This window comes from Nerophis lumbriciformis, linkage group LG24 (genome assembly GCF_033978685.3).
Source record: "Nerophis lumbriciformis linkage group LG24, RoL_Nlum_v2.1, whole genome shotgun sequence".
Classification (NCBI taxonomy): Eukaryota; Metazoa; Chordata; class Actinopteri; order Syngnathiformes; family Syngnathidae; genus Nerophis; species Nerophis lumbriciformis.
In genome coordinates this window covers 499,309-522,546 of record NC_084571.2, presented here as the reverse complement: position 1 = coordinate 522,546, position 23,238 = coordinate 499,309, and the positions used below count along the sequence as shown (strand labels likewise).

At 39.8% G+C, this 23,238-nt stretch overlaps 1 protein-coding gene across 1 annotated transcript; it reads right to left on the bottom strand.

The window, feature by feature from the left end:
- Positions 1 to 1,881: 1,881 nt before the first annotated feature.
- Positions 1,882 to 22,668, bottom strand: LOC133620080 (glycylpeptide N-tetradecanoyltransferase 1-like). The gene is made up of 12 exons (XM_061981292.1): positions 22,524 to 22,668; positions 17,057 to 17,144; positions 16,212 to 16,356; positions 16,016 to 16,134; positions 12,733 to 12,824; positions 12,464 to 12,580; positions 10,990 to 11,160; positions 10,802 to 10,910; positions 10,544 to 10,714; positions 7,486 to 7,650; positions 7,275 to 7,412; positions 1,882 to 2,695 (listed from the first exon to the last, which is right to left on the bottom strand). The coding sequence occupies exons 1-12, from the start codon at positions 22,625 to 22,627 to the stop codon at positions 2,675 to 2,677; spliced, it is 1,440 nt and encodes a 479-aa protein (XP_061837276.1). The 5' UTR covers positions 22,628 to 22,668; the 3' UTR covers positions 1,882 to 2,674.
- Positions 22,669 to 23,238: the final 570 nt, after the last annotated feature.

Below are 23,238 nucleotides of genomic sequence, written 5' to 3'. Positions count from 1 at the left end.
TAACCATGTGATGTTCCTTGTTAATAAGCACGTCTGAAAAAAATATGAACCATGGCATACCTTTAGTTTCCACAGAACTACACTATATAGCCAAAAGTATTTGGCCACCCATCCCAAATGATCAGTCAGGTGTTCTAATCACTTGGCCCGGCCACAGGTGTATAAAATCAAGCACTTAGGCATGGAGACTGTTTCTACAAACATTTGTGAAAGAATGGGCCGCTCTCAGGAGTTCATTGATTTCCAGCGTGCAACAAATCCAGTCGTGAAATTTCCTCGCTCCTAAATATTCCAAAGTCAACTGTCGGCTTTAAGAAGGAAGAGTTTGGGAACAACAGCAACTCAGCCATGAAGTGGTAGGCCACGTAAACTGACAGAGAGGGGTCGGCAGATGCTGAAGCGCATAGTGCAAAGAGGTCGCTGACTTTCTGCACAGTCAGTTGCTACAGAGCTCCAAACTTCATGTGACCTTCCAATTAGCCCACGGACAATACGCAGAGAGCTTCATGGAATGGGTTTCCATGGCCTAGCAGCTGCATCTAAGCCATACATCAAGTTAAATGCAAAGTGTCGGATGCAGTGGTGTAAAGCACGTCGCCACTGGACTCTGGGTTTGGAGGTTGCCAGGAGAACGGTACATTTCGGACTGCATTGTGCCGAATGTGAAATTTGGTGGAGGCGGAATTATGGTGTGGGGTTGTTTTTCAGGAGTTGTGCTTGGCCCCTTAGTTCCAGTGAAAGGAACGTTGAATGCTCCAGGATACCAAAACATTTTGGACAATTCCATGCTCCCAACCTTGTGGGAACAGTTTGGAGCGGGCCCCTTCCTCTTCCAACATGACTGTGCAGCAGTGCACAAAGCAAGGTCCATAAAGACATTGATGACACAGAGTCTGGTGTGGATGAACTTGACTGGCTTGCACAGAGTCCTGACCTGAACCCGATAGAACACCTTTGGGATGAATTAGAACGGAGACTGAGAGCCAGGCCTTCTCAACCAACATCAGTGTGTGACCTCACCAATGCGCTTTTGTAAGAATGGTCAAAAATTCCTATAAACATACTCTGCAACCTTGTGGACAGCCTTCCCAGAAGAGTTGAAGCTGTAATAGCTGCAAAAGTTCATATTGAACCCTATGGGTTAGGAATGGGATGGCACTTCAAGTTCATATGCGAGTCAAGGCATGTGGCCAAATACTTTTGGCAATATAGTGTATGTTGCATATACTATTAATTGGAGAGGCAAGGCAACCATTTGCTTTGACCTTTAGATAGCTTGATTCGATCTCACAGAGCAGTAGTATTTTTATGGTTTGTAGACTAAATTGTATTAACTTCAAATCTAGTTATCTCTTGTCATTTTAGACAGCCTTAAAACTAAGCAATCTGGATGGACTTGCCTGATGTCCACATATAAAACTGTTCGAACCATAAGTCTAATTGTGCATTCTTGAACAGCCAATAAATAACGCTCTGAATTATATTAGTGAAAAACATTTAAAGGTCTGTTGATTTTTTCTAGCATTCTAGAAAAAGGAGGAAGGGGATTATCAATATTTTCCAGATTTATTCTTGCTCCAAAAACATCACTCGCAGCTTCACATGCTGTCTCCATACTGCCCTTCTTTTTTTTTTTAACGATTGCAAAAAAAAAAACACATTTGACACGAGAGACTTGACCTACCCCACTCTGCTTCCTCTTTGCACAATGTCGCTACAAACTTTTATTTATGCCGCAAAGCTTCTATTTAGGTATTCATTCCACACGCGACATAGCTGGAAAAGCTTTAACGTCGCAGCAAATAAAGAACAGCGGTATGATATTGCTTGCTTTGTATTACGACTGGTTATTGACTCGATGCAAAAAGTCTTACAGCAAAAGACATTTTGTCCAGCAGATTTATTGGTACCAAAGGTCTAAGCCAGCGACGACGTTGCAATCATATCACGATACAGTATATCAGATCCCTGCATCAGAGAACCTCTGAGCTGGACCCGCCGTGGTTCTGCTGACTATCCAGTCTCTCCAAGCAGTGTTAGAACAAACGCTTTGATGGGAAAATAAAATTTAAAAAAAGACCTAATGAGAGAATGAGAAAAGCCCTTATCTGCAAGTTTCCTGCTCAGTGGTCACACTAATAAAGGTTTATCTTATCGTCTTCTGCTATTTTTCATCTCTAAAACTTCATGACGAAAATGAACCTCAATTGCAAATAGCACTCCAAAGTAAAAACAGCAGGTCTCTCGTGTGTTACGGTAGAAGTTTGCAGTCAAGTTGAGTTATTTACATGCTTTTTTTTTCTCCATGTTTTGCCGGTTGCTGACAGTGAGAGTTTGGCATGCAGTCACACTTGCAAACTGCTCTTGTGTGTTTTGGTACAATCAGGATAGCTCACAAGGGGAAAGTACGCGTGTTTGTGTTGATGTAACCACGATGGCTTTAAGGTCCGTGTGAAGAAGGGAGGACAGCTGACACCCCCCAACCCCCTTCCCCCAGAGCTCCCTGCCTGGCAGCGATAGTGCAGGTTAAAGTTCAAAAGATAAAAAGAAAACAAAAAAAGAAGTAAAAATGGGCGGTAAGCTTCTCCCGGAGCTCTTCACTCTATCAGTCAGGTGGCGGGTGCGATGGTGCGGCCGCGTGGTCTGTCGCTAATGCTCCGTCCTCATTGGGTCGTCACTGCAAGACCAGTCCGACCTGGGGAGCAAAAACATCGGAATAAACACGGATTACACAATGTTGCCATTTGCTCCGTCCTAAACATGTCCTTCTGGACATGCTCTTCCATTCCAGTCCTCCAGGTGGTGGCAGTCAACAATGCAAAGTCTTCAATACACAAACTGGACCAAGTGGCCCCAGTGTAAGCGGACTACAACGCACTTTGGCTTGCTAGAGTGGAAGGAGTGAAGCCTGCCAAGTTATGCACCATAACGTAGCGACATCTTCATCAGACCAAACCATACTTGCCAACCTTGAGACCTCTGAATTCGGGAGATGGTATTTGTTCTGTTGTGTTTATGTTGTGTTACGGTGCAGATGTTCTCCTGAAATGTGTTTGTCATTCTTGTTTGGTGTGGGTTCACAGTGTGGCGCATATTTGTAACAGTGTTAAAGTTGTTTATATGCCCACCCTCAGTGTGACATGTATGACTGTTGATCAAGTATGCTTGCATTCACTTGTGTGTGTGTGTGTGTGTGTGTGTGTGTGTGTGTGTAAAAGCCGCATATATTATGTGGGCCAGCACGCTGTTTGTATGGAGGAAAAGCGGACGTGACGACAGATTGTAGGGGACGCTAAAAGCAGTGCCTTTAAGGCACGACCCCAATACTGTTGTCCGGGTGGAAATCGGGAGAAATTTGGGAGAATGGTGTCCCCGGGAGATTCTCGGGAGTGGCACTGAAATTCGGGAGTCTCCATGGGAAAATCGGGAGGGTTGGCAAGTATGGCCCAAACACCACCCCACTGCTAAAAAAAAAGGAACTGTGTTCCCAGTGAATGTGCAAGTAAAAACATGTTTTTTCCCCCATCTTTCTACTACTAAGCCAATCAGCAGATCATGTTGTGTGTCTTGTGATATTTGTTCTTTCCTGTCTGCCTGTCCCCTCTTAAACAAGACACTAGCAGACAATGTTTTGATGTAGTCTTGTTTGCTATTTGTTTTGCCATCCTTTCCCTTGTAAGCCAATCACTAGCAGATCATGTAGTCTCCATGGTATTGTTTTAATTTTCTCTTTGCATGTCCCCTCTTAAACAAGAAACTAACAGACCATAGTGTTGTCTTGTTTGCTATTTGTTCGGTTTCCTGTCTTTCCCCATGTCTTTTCCCAATCACTAGCGGACCATGTCTACGTCAAGATATTTGTGTTTTCTTTTCTGCCTGCCTGTGCCCTCTTACACCAGAAACTTGCAAACAATGTCTTATTGTTGTCTTGTTTGCTTTTTGGTCTTGGTTTCTAGTCCTTTCCCATTTAAACCGGACAATAGACAATGTTATATTGTCTTGTTTACTACTACTTCTCCATTTCCCATATTTCCCTTCTTAAGCCAATCACTTGCAGATCATGAGTCTTTGGATGTTTTGCTCTTTTTTTCTGTGTTCCTGTCCTTTGTTAATAAACCCAAGTACTAGCAAACATTGTTTTTATTCTTGTTTTTTGTCCTCCATTTCCCATCTGTCCCCTCTAAAACCAGAAAGTAGCAGACAACATTTTACTGTCTTGTTTGCTTTTTGTTATCCATTTTCTGGTCTTTCCCTTCCTAATCCAATCACGAGCAGATCATGTCTTCTTCAGAAATTGTGTTCTCTTTTGTGTCCGCCTGTCCCCTCTTAAACTTAGTACTACTTTAAGCTTGTTGCTGTTGTCATTTGCTTGGTTCTGTGTCGGTCTTTCCCCTCTTAAGCTAATCGTGTTGAAGTCTGATATTTTGTTATTCTTTTCTTTCTGTGTATACGTTTTAAAGGGGGCTCATTATGCTTTTTCTCTTTTTTTACCTAGAAATGTTGTTACAATGTCAGGCACTGGTGTTAAACAATGTCTAAGCGTCAAATAAAAAGGTTCATGCAGTTGGAAGTGAGTGCCGCAAGTGGTTTTGGATCGCTCCGCACATTGTGTATTTTTTTTAAAGTGGGGTTGCACTGATGTCAATGCGTGCCAGACTTATAATAATAATAATAATAATAATAATAACTGGGATTTATATAGCGCTTTTCTAAGTACCCAAAGTCGCTTTACATGTAGAACCCATCATTCGTTCACACCTGGTGGTGGTAAGCTACTTTCATAGCCACAGCTGCCCTGGGGTAGACTGACGGAAGCGTGGCTGCAATTTGCGCCACCTGTCATTCATCATTCAATTCACCGGTGTGAGTGGCACCGGGGGCAAAGGGTGAAGTGTCCCGCCCAAGGACACAACGGCATAAGGGGTGAATACTGCCAAGAACTTCAAGTTATCACAAAAAAATACAGTATTTCAATATCCTACATAGTTCACTGATTATTTAAACTGTAGCTTAAAATATATTATATAATAAAGCAAACGTCAATTCATCCTTGAAGTACAATCAGTGAAAAAACATGACAAAAAATAAATAAATAAAATTACATTAGATATGGTTTGCACCTTACTCAAAAGGTACATTTTTAAACCAAAACTATAACACCACCTAGCTTATGTTACCTGCAGTAGTTTTTCCCCCCCAAAGTGCAATATTTTTTTTACAATTACAAATTGTACCGAATAAAAATTGCTCATCGATATGAGGAAATTGTCTGCCGCCAGGCTTGTCACTCACCGCTGTCTTATATATTGTTGTGACAGTTAATGTATTTTACTTGCTCTTTATTCCGTTTCCTTCTTCTGCCTCCTCTTTAAACCAAGCTAAAGAAGGTGTTATGGTCGTTGTCTTCATCAAAACAACTGTTCGGTGGCATTGCAAATTTATGACACACCTTCCCTAACCGGTGTCACGGTCCTATGTTGCACCTGTCAGTTATGGGGTCAGTATAAAGCCATGTGCAATGTGACAATTAAGGGGGATATACAGTCTATACAGAAAATATTCAAATGTCATCTGCTACTCAGAACTGTATGATGTAGAACAGTGGTCACCAAACTTTGAGCTCAAGATCCCTGGTTTCAGCCAAAAAACAAAACAAGATCTATCCCTATATTTATACTTCAAAAAGAAAAGAAAAAAAAGTTTCATTTATTTTTGCTAGTGTTGTTTTAAGGACAAATCTTTACGTTGTTATTATAAATAATATATTATAAATGATGGCAACAATTTGTTTTTTTGTCATTATGTTTCTTGCCGTTTTCCCAATTTTTGCTGGGTTTTTTTGTTTTGTTTTTTGTAATGTGCCTAGTGCCAATGACAAAGGAGCCACGGGCCACAGATGGACCCTGTGCCGCACTTTGGGCACCCCAGATGTAGAAGCTAACTGTTTATGGCCACTTTAAATCACATGTTTCACCTGGCGGGTTTCTCCTGTGTGATAAAGAGGGGATGAACGGGGAAGTCCTTTAGCTGCCGCCTTGTTCTATCATATATTACTGCCTTTGCACATGTCAATGTTTACTTTTGTATGCACAATAAATCAACACCAAATCCATACTTTGGAGCAATGTTCACAGACTCTAGTATTTGGCTTATTAGTTCCCGTTGCAGGCGAGCGATGATGGTCGTGGTTGAGGGAAGTTGTTTAATGTTGGATGCTAGAAAATGTCCGATGCAATACAACAGTCAGCCTTATTGCGATCATTGCAGCTCTATGAATTCTGTGCACCCCATGCCATGTGCGTTTGCGAGACGAGCGTGTGTGGTGTGCGCCATGCGGCCGTACTCGGGGTGTGGTGGACGCGGTGTCAAGAGCCGCGGGATGTGAGCCTGAAGAGAGAGAGAGAGGCGAGGCGTGCGGGTGTGTTCAGGGGTTAAAATGCGTGCCTGTTGGCGGGTCTGTTGGTCACTCTCCTGGTGGTGGTGTCACCGATGTCAGAGTAATATTTTATTTTTGTAATATTTTCGGGATCGACTGGTAGGGTCCCAAAGATCGACTGGTCGATCGGGATTGACGGGTTGGCGACCCCGGATGTAGCGCACGGGTGTCCAAAGCACGGCCTGTAGCACTTTTGTTAGTGTTTTAATATTAGCATCCTAGCTGATTTGATCATTTTACAGGTACACAATCAGGGTCAAATATCGTAATTGACAAATAATTACGTTAGTATGCTAGCTTTTTTAAAATTTATTAAATCTAATTTTGTAGGTAAACTCCTCAGTCATATTTTGGTACTAACGTTATCAGGCTAAAATTTAACACATTTTTCAGGTATACACCTTAGAATAACATATTTTGGTACTTTATGCACATTACAGTTAGAATTTTAGCATGCTAAATCGTTTAGCATTTGTACACCTCAGTATCATGTACGGTAATTTGGTATTTCACTATAGTTAGTATTGTACTGTTAGCATGCAAGCTTTTAAAGCTCATTTTGCTCATATTTGTTGTTACTTGGCGCGATCGAGCCAGCGTGCTAACTATAGCATCTTAGTTTGGTTTTGGCTCTTCAGCATTCACACAAAATTTCTACCAAAGTTGTATATTCTTGTTCTTTGAAAAAAATCTATATATTGTATCGGTTTTGAAGGTGAAAACTACCAAAATGGCCCCCCTATCCTTTGATTTGTCCACCTGTGGCACTCTGTGGAAAATGCTTTGGCACCCCTGATGTCGGTGTTGAGAAGGAAATATTCATGTTTTTACAGTGTACCTTTTCTGAGCCCATGCTGGGACACTTCCAATTGTAAAGGTAATACTGTAGATTGCCATCGCCGATGCCGAACTTCAGCTTCTCCAGGAAAGTCTTGTTTTCCATCAGGTCCAGTGCATTGAAGACATCAAAGCCTTTCTGGAAGGCAGAAAGAGGTCTATTTAGCTACCTGACAGAGAGGACTAGGGTTATACATGCTAGGGTCACACACTGATTTGGCCAGGATGAGGGCGTCTGACATCAAGTCCAGCAGCGTGGTGGTGGTGTGCACGTTGTAGAAGGAGTAGGCTGCTTTTAAACTGCGGTGCACAGGGTGGTTCATGATGGTGGAGGGCAGCGTGTAGAAACTCAGCATGTCCGTCACTTTTCCATCATTCTGCCAAGAAAACAACATATTTTATGATTAAAATTGTAAAAATGACACAAGAAACACTTACCGTATTTTCCGCACTATAAGGCGCACCTAAAAACCACAAATTTTCTCAAAAGCTGACAGTGCGCCTTATAACCCGGTGCGCTTTATATATGGATTAATATTACCTGTAAGATTCATTTTCATAAAGTTTCGGTCTCGCAACTTCGGTAAACAGCCGCCATCTTTTTTCCCGGTAGAACAGGAAGCGCTTCTTCTTCTACGCAAGCAACCGCCAAGGTAAGCACCCGCCCCCATAGAACAGGAAGCGCTTCTTCTTCTACTGTAAGCAACCAACCACCCGCCCGCGTAGAAGAAGAAAAAGCGCGCGTTTCATTTCCTTTGTGTGTTTACATCTGTAAAGACCACAAAATGGCTCCTACTAAGCGACAGGCATCCGGTTCATGAAAAGACGCAATCTCTCCATCCGTACACTGATTACTATTTCACAGCAACTGATATTCCTGTGAACCGCACTGTGGATACAACGGGAGCACGTACGGTGAATATTCGCACCACAGGGAATGAGAAGTCATCCTTCACTGTGGTTCTAGCTTGCCATGCTAATGGCCAGAAACTTCCACCCATGGTGATATTCAAAAGGAAGACCTTGCCAAAAGAGACCTTTCCAGCCGGCGTCATCATAAAAGCTAACTCGAAGGGATGGATGAAGAAAAGATGAGCGAGTGGTTAAGGTAAGTTTAAGTTTACGCGAAGAGGCCGGGTGGCTTTTTTCAGCAGCTCCGTCCATGTTGATATACGACTCCGTGCGCGCCCACATCACGCTAGTTTTAATATATTATTAAAGTTTGACTGACCTATCTGACTGTTTTTTGGACATTCCTTTAGCGCAGTTAGATGCGGCTTACAACACGGGGCGGCTTATAGGTGGACAAAGTTTTGAAATATGCCGTTCATTGAAGGCGCGGCTTATAACCCAGGTCGCCTTATGGTGCGGAAAATACGGTATTTTAAAAGTCAACAATATTAACATGAAATTAAAACTGTAGTGTTTAAACTGTGACTGTGCGTTTCTTTACCTTCTGTGGTCAATTTTATTAGAATTTGTGTTTATCAAGAAAATTGCAATTAGCACTTATGTTCTACAAAACTACATATAGTATATAGTACACAACCTTAACTACAAGATACTTTAAAATATGTTGGGTTTTTATGCCAGTATAATGCCATCAATACATTTGCATCTCAGTAAATGTTCATATCATGCAAAAGTTATTTTATTTCAGGTTTACAATTCAGACTAAGAGATCAATTAAAATAAGTTGTTGCAGTTAATTTGTTGATAGGAGCATGAACCAGTAAATCACAACGGTTAACGTTTACCATTTTTCCCATGTCATGAGATACTTTGAGGGTATTATTAGCTGAATTATCAAATGATAAAAAATAAACAATTAGGGGTGTCCCAATACAACTTTTTCCACTTCAAATACGATACAGATATTGAAGCCTTGATTATTGGCCGATAATGACATTGATTTGATCCAATAGACAGGAATCATACATATATTATTTTGTAGTGTGGAATGTTAGAAAAGGTTGGATCAAATGAACTTATTCAAACGGAGATCAATGGTAGGTGTGACTAACACCAATTGATATTAACTGTTTGGAATAAATGTATGCTGTCTTTAAGTTGAAGAGGAGTGGCAATTGTTTTGTAGAGACACCTAGAATTTATCATTCAGTGAATTAAATGATGCGGACACATTTGTTACTGGAGCCTTTGTACAAGTAATATGCAACTATAATTATTGGTGACTTTGTACAAGTAATATACAACTATAATTATTTGATACTTGTTTATCTTAACAAGTGTGCTGTTTTACACTGCAATATTGTTCAATTATTATTACGTATGTCTAGCTTATGTGCTATATATATATATATATATATATATTTTTATAAAAATAAATATATATTTATATAAAAATAAATATATATTTACGGTATATAAAAAAAATAAAAAATATAAATAAAAAAATTAAATATATATATATATATATATATATATATATATATATATATATATATATATATATATATATATATATATATATATATATACCCATATCCATCCATCCATCCATCCATTTTCTACCGCTTATTCCCTTTGGGGTCGCGGGGGCGCTGGAGCCTATCTCAGCTACAATCGGGCGGAAGGCGGGGTACACCCTGGACAAGTCGCCACCTCATCGCAGTATGTGTGTGTGTGTGTATGTATATATATATATATATGTATATATATATATATATATATATATATATATATATATATATATATATATATATACACACACATTTTGCAGACAGCGCTGCAGACAATGGCGTGCATTTTGTTTAAATCCGGTTTCGGTAGCGCGGTTTTCGGTGATCAAAGTCTTTTTTCGGTGGTCAAGTTTTCGTTACATCACTTGTCAATAGTGCGCAAATAGTGCTATGTATATTAATACATACTGTAACGACCAGCTGGTGTTAATGTTTTATGTTCGTGTGGTTTGGATTTGAAGTCAGTTTTCCCCTTGTTTACAAACACACCGTCTGTGCCTGAAAGGTGATTGGTGGAGAATGAGGAAGTGTTGTTTTGTCGGGGGAAGTGAAAAACTCAGAGACAAAAGTGTTTTCATGGGATATATATATATATATAAATAATACAATACACATTATACATGCACACACACAATATACTCACAACTATAAAGCCAGTAAAGCCCTTACTAGTAATTACCGTATTAGCTTGATATTTGATTGACATTTCCCTGAAAAATGGTAACATCATTTTGGAGACAACAGTATGTCGCCTGTCCCGTTACAGGCTGGGGTGACGTGTGTTTACCTCCACCAGGTAGGTGTCGATGATGTTCTCCTGGGGCAGCAGCCAGTGGGCCACCTCCTCCTGAGTCATGGCGGGCACCAAGTTAAAGTGGTTCAGATACTCACGGAGGAGGCGGTGCACAGCGGGCACGTCCTTCTTGGTCATTGGTCGCAGACCCGAAGTCTTTGGGGCCTGAAGACAGAAGACGGCGGTGAAGTACAAAAAAGGAGTACCTAATGAAGCGGCTGGTGAGTGTTAAATGTGCAGTGACCATCATACATCAGGTAGACGGTACAACTTCATGGTGCGCTGCATCGTCATGTTCCTGCTCAGGTGGGAAAACTTCACCTCGATCAGTTTGCGTGGGTTCAGCGAGCGATGCCAGTACCTGCGCACTCACAGAACATTGCATGTTTCCAACAAGGCGCCTTTCTCACTGAGCGTGTCCATTTCCTGGCGAGACCCACCTGCACGTGCCCACAGGTTTAGGCAGAACCACTCCGGCCGTATAGACCGCCTGGAAGATCCCCTGCAGATTGACCCGTCTTGTGATCTCTCGAATCAGTACCGGAGCAACTCGCTTAGCTCGAAGCTTCTTGTGAACGCACAGGAAGTTGATCTCTACCATTTTTTTCTCTCTAAAAAACAAACACCAAATTAACTCTTTATAACTCACATATTTTTTTTTTTTTTGGTTAGTAGGTTTTCATTAGTTATTGGCCAAGCCGATTATCGGCACCGATATTTGGCATTTTTGATGTGCTAAATTTTTTTTGGTCTCTTAAAAAAAATAAAATAAATACAACTACAACAGAACTACATCAGAAGATACCCATCCATCCATCCATTTTCTACCGCTTATTAAATATTAAATTTGCCAGGAAATTCATTTTTTATTCTTTCCTGGCGTATTCCATGTCTCGTTTTGTGTGGGTTTTTGCTACTGCAGCGATGGAGACGCTCGACAAGCCTCCTGACGCAACACTCGCAGCCTGGGCTCATTAAAAGAGCGCAGCAAGTTTCATTTTTTGTAATTTAATTAAATAACGCGACAGAGATGGATGACGGATAAGGACGACAGAAAATATATCTCTGCCAAAAATCCTAACTATGTTTAAATATCTTGACGAATAGGAGACTTATTGTAAAAGTAAAGAAGAGCAGGCAGCAGCTAACACATTCTCATACTTTCTTTAACATCCAGGGAAAAATGATGTGAAGTGAAGGATATTTATATTGCGTTTTTCTCTAGTGACTCAAAGCGCTTTTACATAGTGAAACCCAATAAATAAGTTACATTTAAACCAGTGTGGGTGGCACTGGGAGCAGGTGGGTAAAGTGTCTTGCCCAAGGACACAACGGCAGTGACGAGGATGGCGGAAGCGGGGATCAAACCTGGAACCCTCAAGTCGCTGGCACGGCCACTCTACCAACCGAGCTATACCGCCAGCTTTAAAAATTTCTCACTCTAAGCTACGTGAAGAAGTCCAGAATTTTGTATTTATTTTAATGCTCCCAATATTTCAGGGTTCCTTATTACAAAACCTTACAATGCACTAGTATGAAATTGAGTAGATGGCGAGTTATTGTGATATAGAAAAATCCCATATTTGTGCCAATTTTCTACATTATGAAATGCACACATGATAAAGGTGTTTAAGAAATCCCCAGATGTTTTTATGCTGCTAAATTAACCACAACATTAGCACTGCATAAAACATTATGTCGCTACTGATCCGACGTTTCCTAAAAAATTATGTTAAAAAAACAACTTAAATCCTTGTCCAGTGGTTTACTGAGGTATACTATTCATGTTTAAATAACTTTTACTGCAAATGAATATCGGCCTCCTTGACTACTAATAATCAGTATCAGTTCATAAGAATACTTAAAGTTTAATATCCAGCTTCAGTAGAAAAATGTTATTCAAGAGCTACGTACATGTCATAGATGCGGATATTGGCGGGGATGGCACTGATGAAGCCCACAAGCTTCTGGTTGGAGTTCACCCTCACCCCACAATGCCATTGAGGCAGCCAGCCAGGGGGTCGCAGTGCCCTGAGAAAGAAGAAAATAATGTCTCCATTAAATAATTCACTTCAGACATTAACTGTGTTCAAATATTACATGTCAGAGCAGATGTATTTGTGAAATACAGCTTAAAAATAATACCAAAATCAGTGTTCAACATTGAGCATGAAAACATTTACCAGAGAAGGAAGTCAGGTGAGTAGTCAAAGCGGAACATGTTGTCATCATCTTCAACGTAGTTCTCATTGAGGAGGGTGTAGAGCTCTTTGAGCTGGTTGAAAAGACAAATCATGTATTTCATTATGTGTTTCAGTCATGTGACACTGCTATTCACTGACACTGCCATAATAGCTTTTAAGAAAAGTTGTCGGTATAGGCTTGGGAAAAAAATGTTGCACATTCCTATTGAAAAGCAAATAAACTTAGGAATTTTGGTTAATACATCACAGCATTGCAATCTGACACAATGCAGCTACGCCCCCTGGTGGCTACCATTGTCATTATTACACCAATGCTTTTCAATCAATGAAGATTTTATAATTAATGGATTAAGAAGTCGCCCCTCATACATCTCAAACAACCCTTGGATTATATCAAAAAATGTAAATCTAATTTAAAGCTTTTTGATGCCATTTAAATATGATTAAAAAATATAGTCAAGAGATTACAATTATCTGTAAACACACACAATTAGAAACCGTTGACAATAATACTCTTGAATGATTGACTGTTACTATCTAGTGAATTAGAATTGACCCGCAAAGACTGATTAATCTGAGAATTTATTTTTATCTATCGTATTTTTCGGAGTATAAATCGCTCCGGAATATAAATTGCACCGGCCGAAAATGCATAATAAAGAAGGAAAAAAACATATATAAGTCGCACTGGAGTATGAGTCGCATTTTTTGGGGAAAATTATTTGATAAAACCCAACACCAAGAATAGACATTTGAAAAGCAATTTAAAATAAATAAAGAATAGTGAACAACAGGCTGAATACGTGTACATTATATGAGGCATAAATAACCAACTGGTATGTTAACGTAACATATTATGGTAAGAGTCATTCAAATAACTATAACATATAGAACATGCTATACGTTTACCAAACAATCTGTCACTCCTAATCGCTAAATCCCATGAAATCTTATACATCTAGTCTCTTACGTGAATGAGCTAAATAATACTATTTGATATTTTACGGTAATTTGTTAATAATTTAACACAGAAGTCGCTCCTGAGTATAAGTCGCACCCCCGGCCAAACTATGAAAAAAACTGCGACTTATAGTCCGAAAAATACGGTATTTACTTTTCTGAAGTAGTAGCAGCAGCAGCAGCTGACAGTTGTGGTGGCGTCAGCAGAAGGGGCTTTGTTGGTCATGCCAAATAAATTTGGCACCGTTAACTGCTGCCTGCCTTTAATCGCCGACTGGTGATGATCTAACAGCGTGTGCGATTTCACCATATTGATGTCCATTGAGTAAATTTAGGAGGTCTTTTGGCACATTCTGTAGAACACCTCTCTGTGTTTATAATCGGCAAGCTTTAACCACAAAATTTCAAAAGTTAACCAATCAGCCACTTTTGCTGAAATTTGCGGTTTCCCATTCCCCGGACATGGATTCATTGTCTCGCTTTCGCTACAACATAAGCACGCTCACAGGATGTAGCATCTCAAGCATCCGATGTTCTGACTTCGTGCACCGGCCATAGACAATAGCCAATTTAAAAGTTCCGCCTGTCAATCATCACAATGTACCTTCAATCAAAACTATTAAAGGAGGCACTGCACTTGAGCCCTCGAAATAAACATCCAAATGTATCTCTTTAAAACATGCTGTAAAAATTCATATCCTCTGAAAATATGCCTTATAATTAGCTACCAACTGGAAGATACATTTTAAAATCAGGATACAATTATAAAAAAAACTGTTAAATGTATTATGGAATAATAAATGAACATCATACAAGGAATGCAAATGATGCATGTGTTTGAAAACGGATAACTGATTTAAACATTTTAGAAAAGAACATGTCATGGAATAATATTGGAAAATACCAATAAGCCCCTTATATGCACGAAAAAGAGGCTGGGTTAATGAAACATATTGAATAGATTGTATTATACACCTCTGTTTTTTAAAATGGGTACAGTAAGTTATGTATAAAGTGTCAGGCAGCTGAAGGAACTATTATTCATTTACTGTGGGAATGTCAGAGGATAAAGAGTTGTGGTCTGCTGTGAGAATTGTCTTAGTTGTCCATCCTAGGCCACCGTAGGTCATGTGAGGTGTCTGCGTGACGAGAGTTGCTAATGTTAGCCAAGTTAGCTCATGTGTGTTGAACTGGAGATGACTGAAATAAACAATCTGAGCGTCCTTATTACCATGACATGTGACCAAAGAATGGCAAAATTTGGGCCTGCAGAGCTGCTTAATTTTGCCATCCAGTGGCGTGTCCGCTATGCAGGCAGCGCTTTCGGATCGTGTCCAGTTTGAAAGCCATAGAGCAGTGGTTCTTAACCTGGGTTCGATCGAACCCTAGGGGTTCGGTGAGTCGGGCTCAGGGGTTCGGCGGAGGTCAAGACACACTCAACTCATCGTGTAAATAAAAATTTTCCCTTTTGGCGTATTACGGATACGGCAACAGCAGAAGTCACACTGATTTGCAGGTGTGTAATTTGTTGTGAGTTTATGTACTTTGTTGGTGTTGTTCTTTGAACAAGGTGATGTTCGTCCACGGTTCATTTTGTGCACCAGTAAAAAAAACATGGTAACACTTTAGTATGCGGAACATATTCACCATTAATTAGTTGCTTATAAACATGCAAATTAGTAACATATTGGCTCTTAACTAGTCATTATTAAGTACTTATTAATGCCTTATTCTGCATGGCCTTATTATAAACCTAATCCTCTAACCCTGGCCCTAACCAAATAACTCTAAATTAAGTCTTTGTTACCGGTACTTAGAATATGTTCCCCATACTAAAGTGTTACCAAAAACATATAACTTTGTGTTGAATTTGGAAAAAAAAAAAACCATTTTATTTTTCACTAAAGAAGGGTTCAGTGAATGCGCATATGAAACTGGTGGGGTTTGGTACCTCCAACAAGGTTAAGAACCACTGCCATAGACGAAAGAAAGAAACACATAGCAATTTATCAATGACCGCAACGTTATTATGTACATTTTCTTTTCTCATTTGTTTGTTTGATTGATGTATTGACTGCCGGCCAAATCCGACAATTACATTTTTAATGCCTCTGGACATCGTATTTAATGATTTTTGCTAAATCCATTTAATGACTTGTAATATTTTTCATGCCCCGTGATATATTTTGTTTTTTTGATGAACAGTCTGCACTTTAGTGTCTCTTAACACAGCAAAGAAAAAAAAATTGTGCAAAACAGTGATCCTCTCTAGTGACAACGAAGTAATGTCACATCCTCTTACCACAGCGGCATTGCCCAAGTCGAGGGTGTCCCAGCTGAAACCCTGCGGGAGGCTGTAGGGCTCCACGCGAATGTTGTCCTTGTCGGGTTCGATGGAGCCGTGCGATGTCACCGTCTCGCCTGAAGGGGAAAAAAATCCCAACAAAATACTTTAATGGCGGCTCATCAGGGAGACCAAACGAATGCAGCGGTCTTACCCAGCTTTGGCACCGGCTGCGTGTCCCAGAACTGGTAACTCCTGCGGGTAGCCTCCTCCATGGTCTTGGCGGGACCTTGGCACACGGACAAGAGCTCGATGGCTGTTTGAATCTCCTGCAGCTTGTCAGCGGGCAGCGAATTCACCTGGGAGAAATAGCAGAAAGCCATGTAATCAAATACCGTATTTTTCGGACTATAAGTCACAGTTTTTTTTTATAGTTTGGCTGGGGGTGCGACTTATACTCAGGAGCGACTTATGTGTGAAATTATTAACACATTACCGTAAAATATCAAATAATATTATTTAGCTCATTCACGTAAGAGACTAGACGTATAAGATTTCATGGGATTTAGCGATTAGGAGTGACAGATTGTTTGGTAAACGTATAGCATGTTCTATATGTTATAGTTATTTGAATGACTCTTACCATAATATGTTACGTTAACATACCAGTTGGTTATTTATGCCTCATATAACGTACACTTATTCAGCCTGTTGTTCACTATTCTTTAATTATTTTAAATTGTCTTTCAAATGTCTATTCTTTGTGTTGGGTTTTATCAAATACATTTCCCCAAAAAATGCGACTTATACTCCAGTGCGACGTATACAGTATAAGTTTTTTTCCTTCTTTATTATGCATTTTCGGCCGGTGCGACTTATACTCCGGAGCGACTTATACTCCAAAAAATACGGTAGTTCAATACTCTAGAACTATATTGTAGTATGTTTTTAACTAATAAACAGCATAAAAAAGGTTTTAAGATAAATATTTGCTCATGGAAATATACTTAGTTTTTTCTATAAGTCTGGAAAAAAAGCACTGTTATGTTTCAGTCATACCTTTGCAATAGGATCTTCAGAGACTTCTGTGACACTGCTTTTCTTCTTCTTCTTCTGCTTCTTTTTCTTCTTCTTGGCACCACTGTCACTGATACACAAAACATTAAGATTAAAAAAAAAACATGTTTTGTCTTTTTTCCAGTGCTAGTGGGATTTCATATTTTTACTGCATATTTTACAAGTCCAGGCTGACTAAATATGAAGGTTTATTTCACATATGCATATCTGCAGGTGTGTTTGTTCGGTGTGGAACCGATTTTTCAGCAAAGGGCCATTCCAATTCACAAATTTAGTGAGACAATCAAAATTTCCATTCGGCATTCTGATGCACCTCCACGAGCTCAGGAAGTGTGCATAACAGTGAACAAAATGGCGAGGCAGCAGTTTGCAGTTGTTAATGCTTCCTTCAAAAAATCTTTAAACTGTTTACACAAAAGCCAATCTGTACATTTTGTCCCCTTCTGAACTGAACAATCACCTTAAAACCGGGATAGGGCTTCCGTTACACCCTTAATATTTATATAATGAGGCAGAGTGTGGCCGAAAGACAGCAGGGGTGTTATTAAGATTTACGACTTATTTCAGAAAAAAAGAAGCTACAAAAAAACGACAGACATTAAGTTTTCATTTATAGTCTGTTTATGGCATTTTTTCACTAATTTAAAAACTATCAAAATGGCCTTTGCATTCTTTGACTTTTTAATTATTGGACACTTTAGATATTGATAGAAACAGCTTTTTTCTCATTACTTTTATGTATTTTTGCTCTTTTTTTGTTACATTTTTACCGTTGCTTTTTTTAGACAATATGTTGCGAGTCATCAAAACAAATGGACCCAGGTCCGCACTTTGGACATCCCTGCCTTACAGTACATTAAGATGTTGACAATCACAAGGCAGCTTCTTTACTTTAGGCTAAATTAGACAAAAACACATTCAACTGACTCTCAAAAGTCTCAGAAGATGGAGCACCAAATTTAATTGATATTGTCCAGTAGGGCTGCAACTAACAACTAATTTGATAATCGATTAATCTGTCGATTATTACTTCGATTAATCGATTAATAATCGGATAAAAGAGAAACTACATTTATATCCTTTCCAGTATTTTGTTGGGGAAAAAATAGCATACTGGCACCATACTTATTTTGATTATTGTTTCTCAGCTGTTAGTAAATGTTGCAGTTTATAAATAAAGGTTTATAAAAAAATTTAAAAAATTAAAATTTAAAATTTAAAAAAATTGCCTCTGCGCATGCGCATAGCATAGATCCAACGAATCGATGACTAAATTAATCGGCAACTATTTTTATAATCGATTTTAATCGATTAGTTGTTGCAGCCCTATTGTCCAGTGATCAGGGAAAACAATCAAGCGTTTTCTGCCAAATAGCCAGTACAGGGGTTGCAAGAAAAATAGATTTTTTTTTTAGATATTTATGCTTTGCTGGCATCTCAAATCACTTTAACCTCATGTCTTAGCACAGCTAGTGTCATAACCTCCTTATTTACCCACGATCCCATCCATCCTTCTATCCTTACAGAGCATAATCTCATTATTGTCCAAGGGCGAGTCCTGGCCGGCCCACATTTGTGACACCAGCCCAGATGGCGTGTCACATGACCTTTTTGCCGAGGGTCTACAATGCATGTGGACTCATGTATGGATGCATGTACAAGTGGGGGGGTGTTTGACAATGGACAACAAAACATTGTAGTTTGTTCTACAAGCTTCCACTTAGCAGCAAAGGGCCACAAGTGTTCTTTGTGCTCGTCGGCCGCTTGGGTAAAGCGTCACATGATCAGGTTAAAAAAAAAACAAAAAAAAAACATTGACGCGGTTTCCAGTTTAATCTTATCCAGGGAAGATTTCTCAACACATTCCAAAAAACATTGAATGGTAAGAAGTGGAGCACAATACAAAAAATGCTGCCCTAATTCAAAAGGGAACTGTATTTTTTTTTCAAATGTTTGCCTATTATTCACAATCCATATGTAAGGCATAACTTTATTTTTTTAATGCATTTTAAGTCCTAAAATACAGCAAGTAAAAGGGGTGGCTCACAATGTGGCTAATGGGGGAACACTATACAGCCCATAATGCCCTCTAAAAAACATTCAAACCAAAAATTGTTTACCAAAATTGTATTGTATTATAAGCTCTAACGTTAAATAACTACTTTTTTAGCCACACCGTGATCACAGAGAGCTAACTAGCTTATGCTGCTATATTGATTATATATCTTAGTTGGTAAAAGTTGATTTTAGATTATAAATCATGCCTCTCACATGGGTAGTAGAAGGTTCTGGCCATTAAACTGTGACATTTAATTTAGACCTGGAGATGGCGAGAAAGACACAAAAAATGCTTGTTTGTGGCCACCTTTTTCCTTAGGTGGATTATGATTCTTTTTTCATCCAAACAGGAAGATATAAACATCCCATCAGTCGGCATCCCAGTGAGAGCAGACATTGTACAGTAAGTGATTGTTTAGCACTTAGCAATACTGCTACGTGATGCTTAGGGTTTCACTAAAGCTGCATTTGTTTAGCGCACAGCTTTTAAAACCTGTAGCTCATCCTACTTATATTCAGACTAAAAAAATATAAGGTTCCTGATTGATTATCATCATTTGTCTCAAAGTAGTCGTCGGTGCCTCTCATGAAGTCTCAATCAATCAATCAATTCCTTTATTGTCATTGTCATAATAACACTTACGTCATAAATGTCAATGAGATTTTGTTTGAGCTTTGTCTAGCGGCATAGAAACTGCATTGAAGTGCAGGTTGACCATAGTTTACAGTTTAGCATTGTCAGGAAGATTGCGAATAGAGGGGCGTGGGGGTGGGAACAGTCAGATGTCTGATACGTTGATTTTGCAGCAATGCAATGTCCAGAGCACAATTATTGACGTGGTGAAGAGTGAGGTAATAAGATGGTCCGGGGCAGCAAAGGGGCAGGCTGTTCATTTAACAGAATGTCTCACAGTCTGTATACCCAGGCTGTGAGACATTCTGGTGGTCCTGGCGCGAATTGATCTATACCTCCTTCCAGAGAGTAGCAGGTTGAAGAGGCCATGTGCTGAGTGGTATCTGTCCTTCAGGATGTTATGTACTCGCTTTAGGCACAGAGTTGTGTACATGGCACTCATCTCTGGGAGTATCGTCCTTGTAATTTTCCCCGCCGCTTTAACCACTCGCTGGAGGGCCTGTTGGTTCGCTTTAGTGCAGCTAAAGTCTACCATGAATAGTAGTGTTAATGTTGTAGGAAAAAGTGAACCTTGTGATGCGTCTGTGAAATTAATATGCCGCTGTTTGCTTAAAGGGGAACATTATCACAATTTCAGAAGGGTTAAAACCATTAAAAATCAGTTCCCAGTGGCTTATTTTATTTTTCGAAGTTTTTTTCTAAATTTTACCCATCACGCAATATCCCTAAAAAAAGCTTCAAAGTGCTTGATTTTAACCATCGTTATATACACCCGTCCATTTTCCTGTGACGTCACATAGTGATGCCGAGACAAACAAACATGGCGGATAGAACAGCAAGCTATAGCGACATTAGCTCGGATTCAGACTCGGATTTCAGCGGCTTAAGCGATTCAACAGATTACGCATGTATTGAAACGGATGGTTGTAGTGTGGAGGCAGGTAGCGAAAACGAAATAGAAGAAGAAACTGAAGCTATTGAGCCATATCGGTTTGAACCGTATGCAAGCGAAACCGATGAAAACGACACGTCAGCCAGCGACACGGGAGAAAGCGAGGACGAATTCGGCGATCGCCTTCTAACCAACGATTGGTATGTGTTTGTTTGGCATTAAAGGAAACTAACAACTATGAACTAGGTTTACAGCATATGAAATACATTTGGCAACAACATGCACTTTGAGAGTGCAGACAGCCCAGTTTTCATCAATTAATATATTCTGTAGACATACCCTCATCCGCTCGCAGATTTCTTTGACTTTATCGTTGGAAATGCATCTGCTTTGAGTGTCGCAGGATATCCACACATTCTTGCCATCTCTGTCGTAGCATAGCTTTCGTCGGTAAAGTGTGCGGAACAAACGTCCAATTGCTTGCCACTTTTGCATCTTTGGGCCACTGGTGCAACTTGAATCCGTCCCTGTTCGTGTTGTTACACCCTCCGACAACACACCGACGAGGCATGATGTCTCCAAGGTACGGAAAACAGTCGAAAAAACGGAAAATAACAGAGCTGATTTGACTCGGTGTTTGTAATGTGTTTGAGAAAATGGCGGATTGCTTCCCGTTGTGACGTCATCGCTCCGAGAGCGAATAATTGAAAGGCGTTTAATTCGCCAAAATTCACCCATTTAGAGTTCGGAAATCGGTTAAAAAAAAAAAAGGTCTTTTTTCTGCAACATCAAGGTATATATTGACGCTTACATAGGTCTGGTGATAATGTTCCCCTTTAAATGGGTATAATACCTAAATGTTACGTTATTATGAATGCGCCTGTTACTACATTACATTTATACTTACAGCATGTATAAAAAACAATGGAGGCTTTTGGATGGGTTTTTTCAAGCGCTTTATTGGCTTCATTGTTAGCTGACTTTTGCTAGCATTTTTTATTATTATTTAGAATGTATTAAGAAGGATAAAATGTGTTCTTGTCTTACACTGGGACTGTGAATGATGGGCTGAATTTAAAAAAAAGGTGCAGTTCCCTTTTTTAATTTAATCTCCAATTTGCATATTCCAGTAGCAGGACACACCTTAATATTTGCTTTGTAATGTTATTATTTCATGAATATTAATGTGAGAAGTCGAACGGTTGCTGTTTACTGCTAGCTGTGTTCCGAAATTGGACATTTTAAGGAACATCTACAGTCGGTGTTCAAAGGGGGATTGAAAACAACGTCAAGGGCCCGGTTTGACAAGACCACCTGTTTCATGAAAATACACACAAAGCGACTAGTTTCGTTGTAATTTTGGCTACTTTGTTCAAGAGGGTTTACTCATTAACAATGGGAGGTTTTGACAGCTATGTTAGCTTGCACGCTAATTAGCAAAATGTCAATCAGGATTGTAGTCAACTGTACCAGTTGGTTTAGACACACTAAAATATACACAGGAAGCGTATGTTTTTTTAAAAGTGTCAACTAAAGTCAAAGTGATTGTTCTGTGGGATTTGAAAGAGTAAGTGTAGTTTTGATAGCTTTGTTTTCGGCTTTCCAACAGCCCTACAACGCCTTTGCTAGGCGTCGCGGTGCTTCAACCCCGCCCAAATGACCGCTCTGGACCAATTGCATCACAGAACACTAAAGCGAATACTTCCCCCAGCCAATGGGGTTACAGCAAGTGGGCGGGACATCCACCCCGAGTCGGCTAGCTCCCCCGACAAGCTCGCTGTGGCCAGCATGTACTCGCCTTTACTTTTGTCTCGTTTCGCCGTGATTATTCTCTCAGCGCCACGACGCCCGCCAAGCTTTCTTACCCATCGCCCAGGTGGTGCTCTTCGTTTTCACAGTCGCTGCAGTGTCCGTGGTCTTCTACGTCTTCTTTCCCCGGCAACGGTGCTGTCTCATTCTCGTCCGCCATCTTCAATCAGGAAGTGGAGCGCCAGCGCATGTCCTCTAGGCCTTTAAACGTCCCTCGCTCTCATTGGTCAGCGAGCGGTGACGTCACTGTTGACATTAACTGTCAGCATGTTTTGCTTATGAATATGTTAAAAATAGCGAATGCATCACAAAATAGTATCGATCAAAGTCACAATGGATATTCTCTCTACAGACAGTATCACAGGCTACTCAACGACATGTGTACAGCTCCACTAATGGACATTGGAGTGTTACTTTCAAAGGCAAAATTAAAGTATTTCAAGAAACATAATTTTATATGGGACTTTATTGTATTATATGTATAGTACATGTTCCAAAAAGAAAAAAAGCATAAAACACCACCAGCATTAGAGATATTACAAGTCAAAGTGATGAAGCTTCGTGTTACGCTCATGACTTGGTGTAACTAAACATTACTTTATAACAGTGTTTTTCAACCTTTTTTGAGCCAAGGCACATTTTTTGCGTTGAAAAAATGCGGAGGCACACCACCAGCAGAAATCATTCAAAAACAAAACTCAGTTGACAGTAAAAAGTCGTTGTTGGATATGACTTTAAAGCATAACCAAGCATGCGTCACTATAGCTCTTG

Coding starts and splice junctions, on each gene's coding strand:
- LOC133620080 (XM_061981292.1), bottom strand. CDS start 22,627: ATGGCGGACGAGAATGAGACAGCACCGTTGCCGGGGAAAGAAGACGTA. Junction 16,135..16,211: donor GCAGCCGGTGCCAAAGCTGG/GTAAGACCGCTG, acceptor TTTCCCCTTCAG/GCGAGACGGTGACATCGCAC. Junction 11,161..12,463: donor AATATCCGCATCTATGACAT/GTACGTAGCTCT, acceptor TTTGTTTTTTAG/AGAGAAAAAAATGGTAGAGA.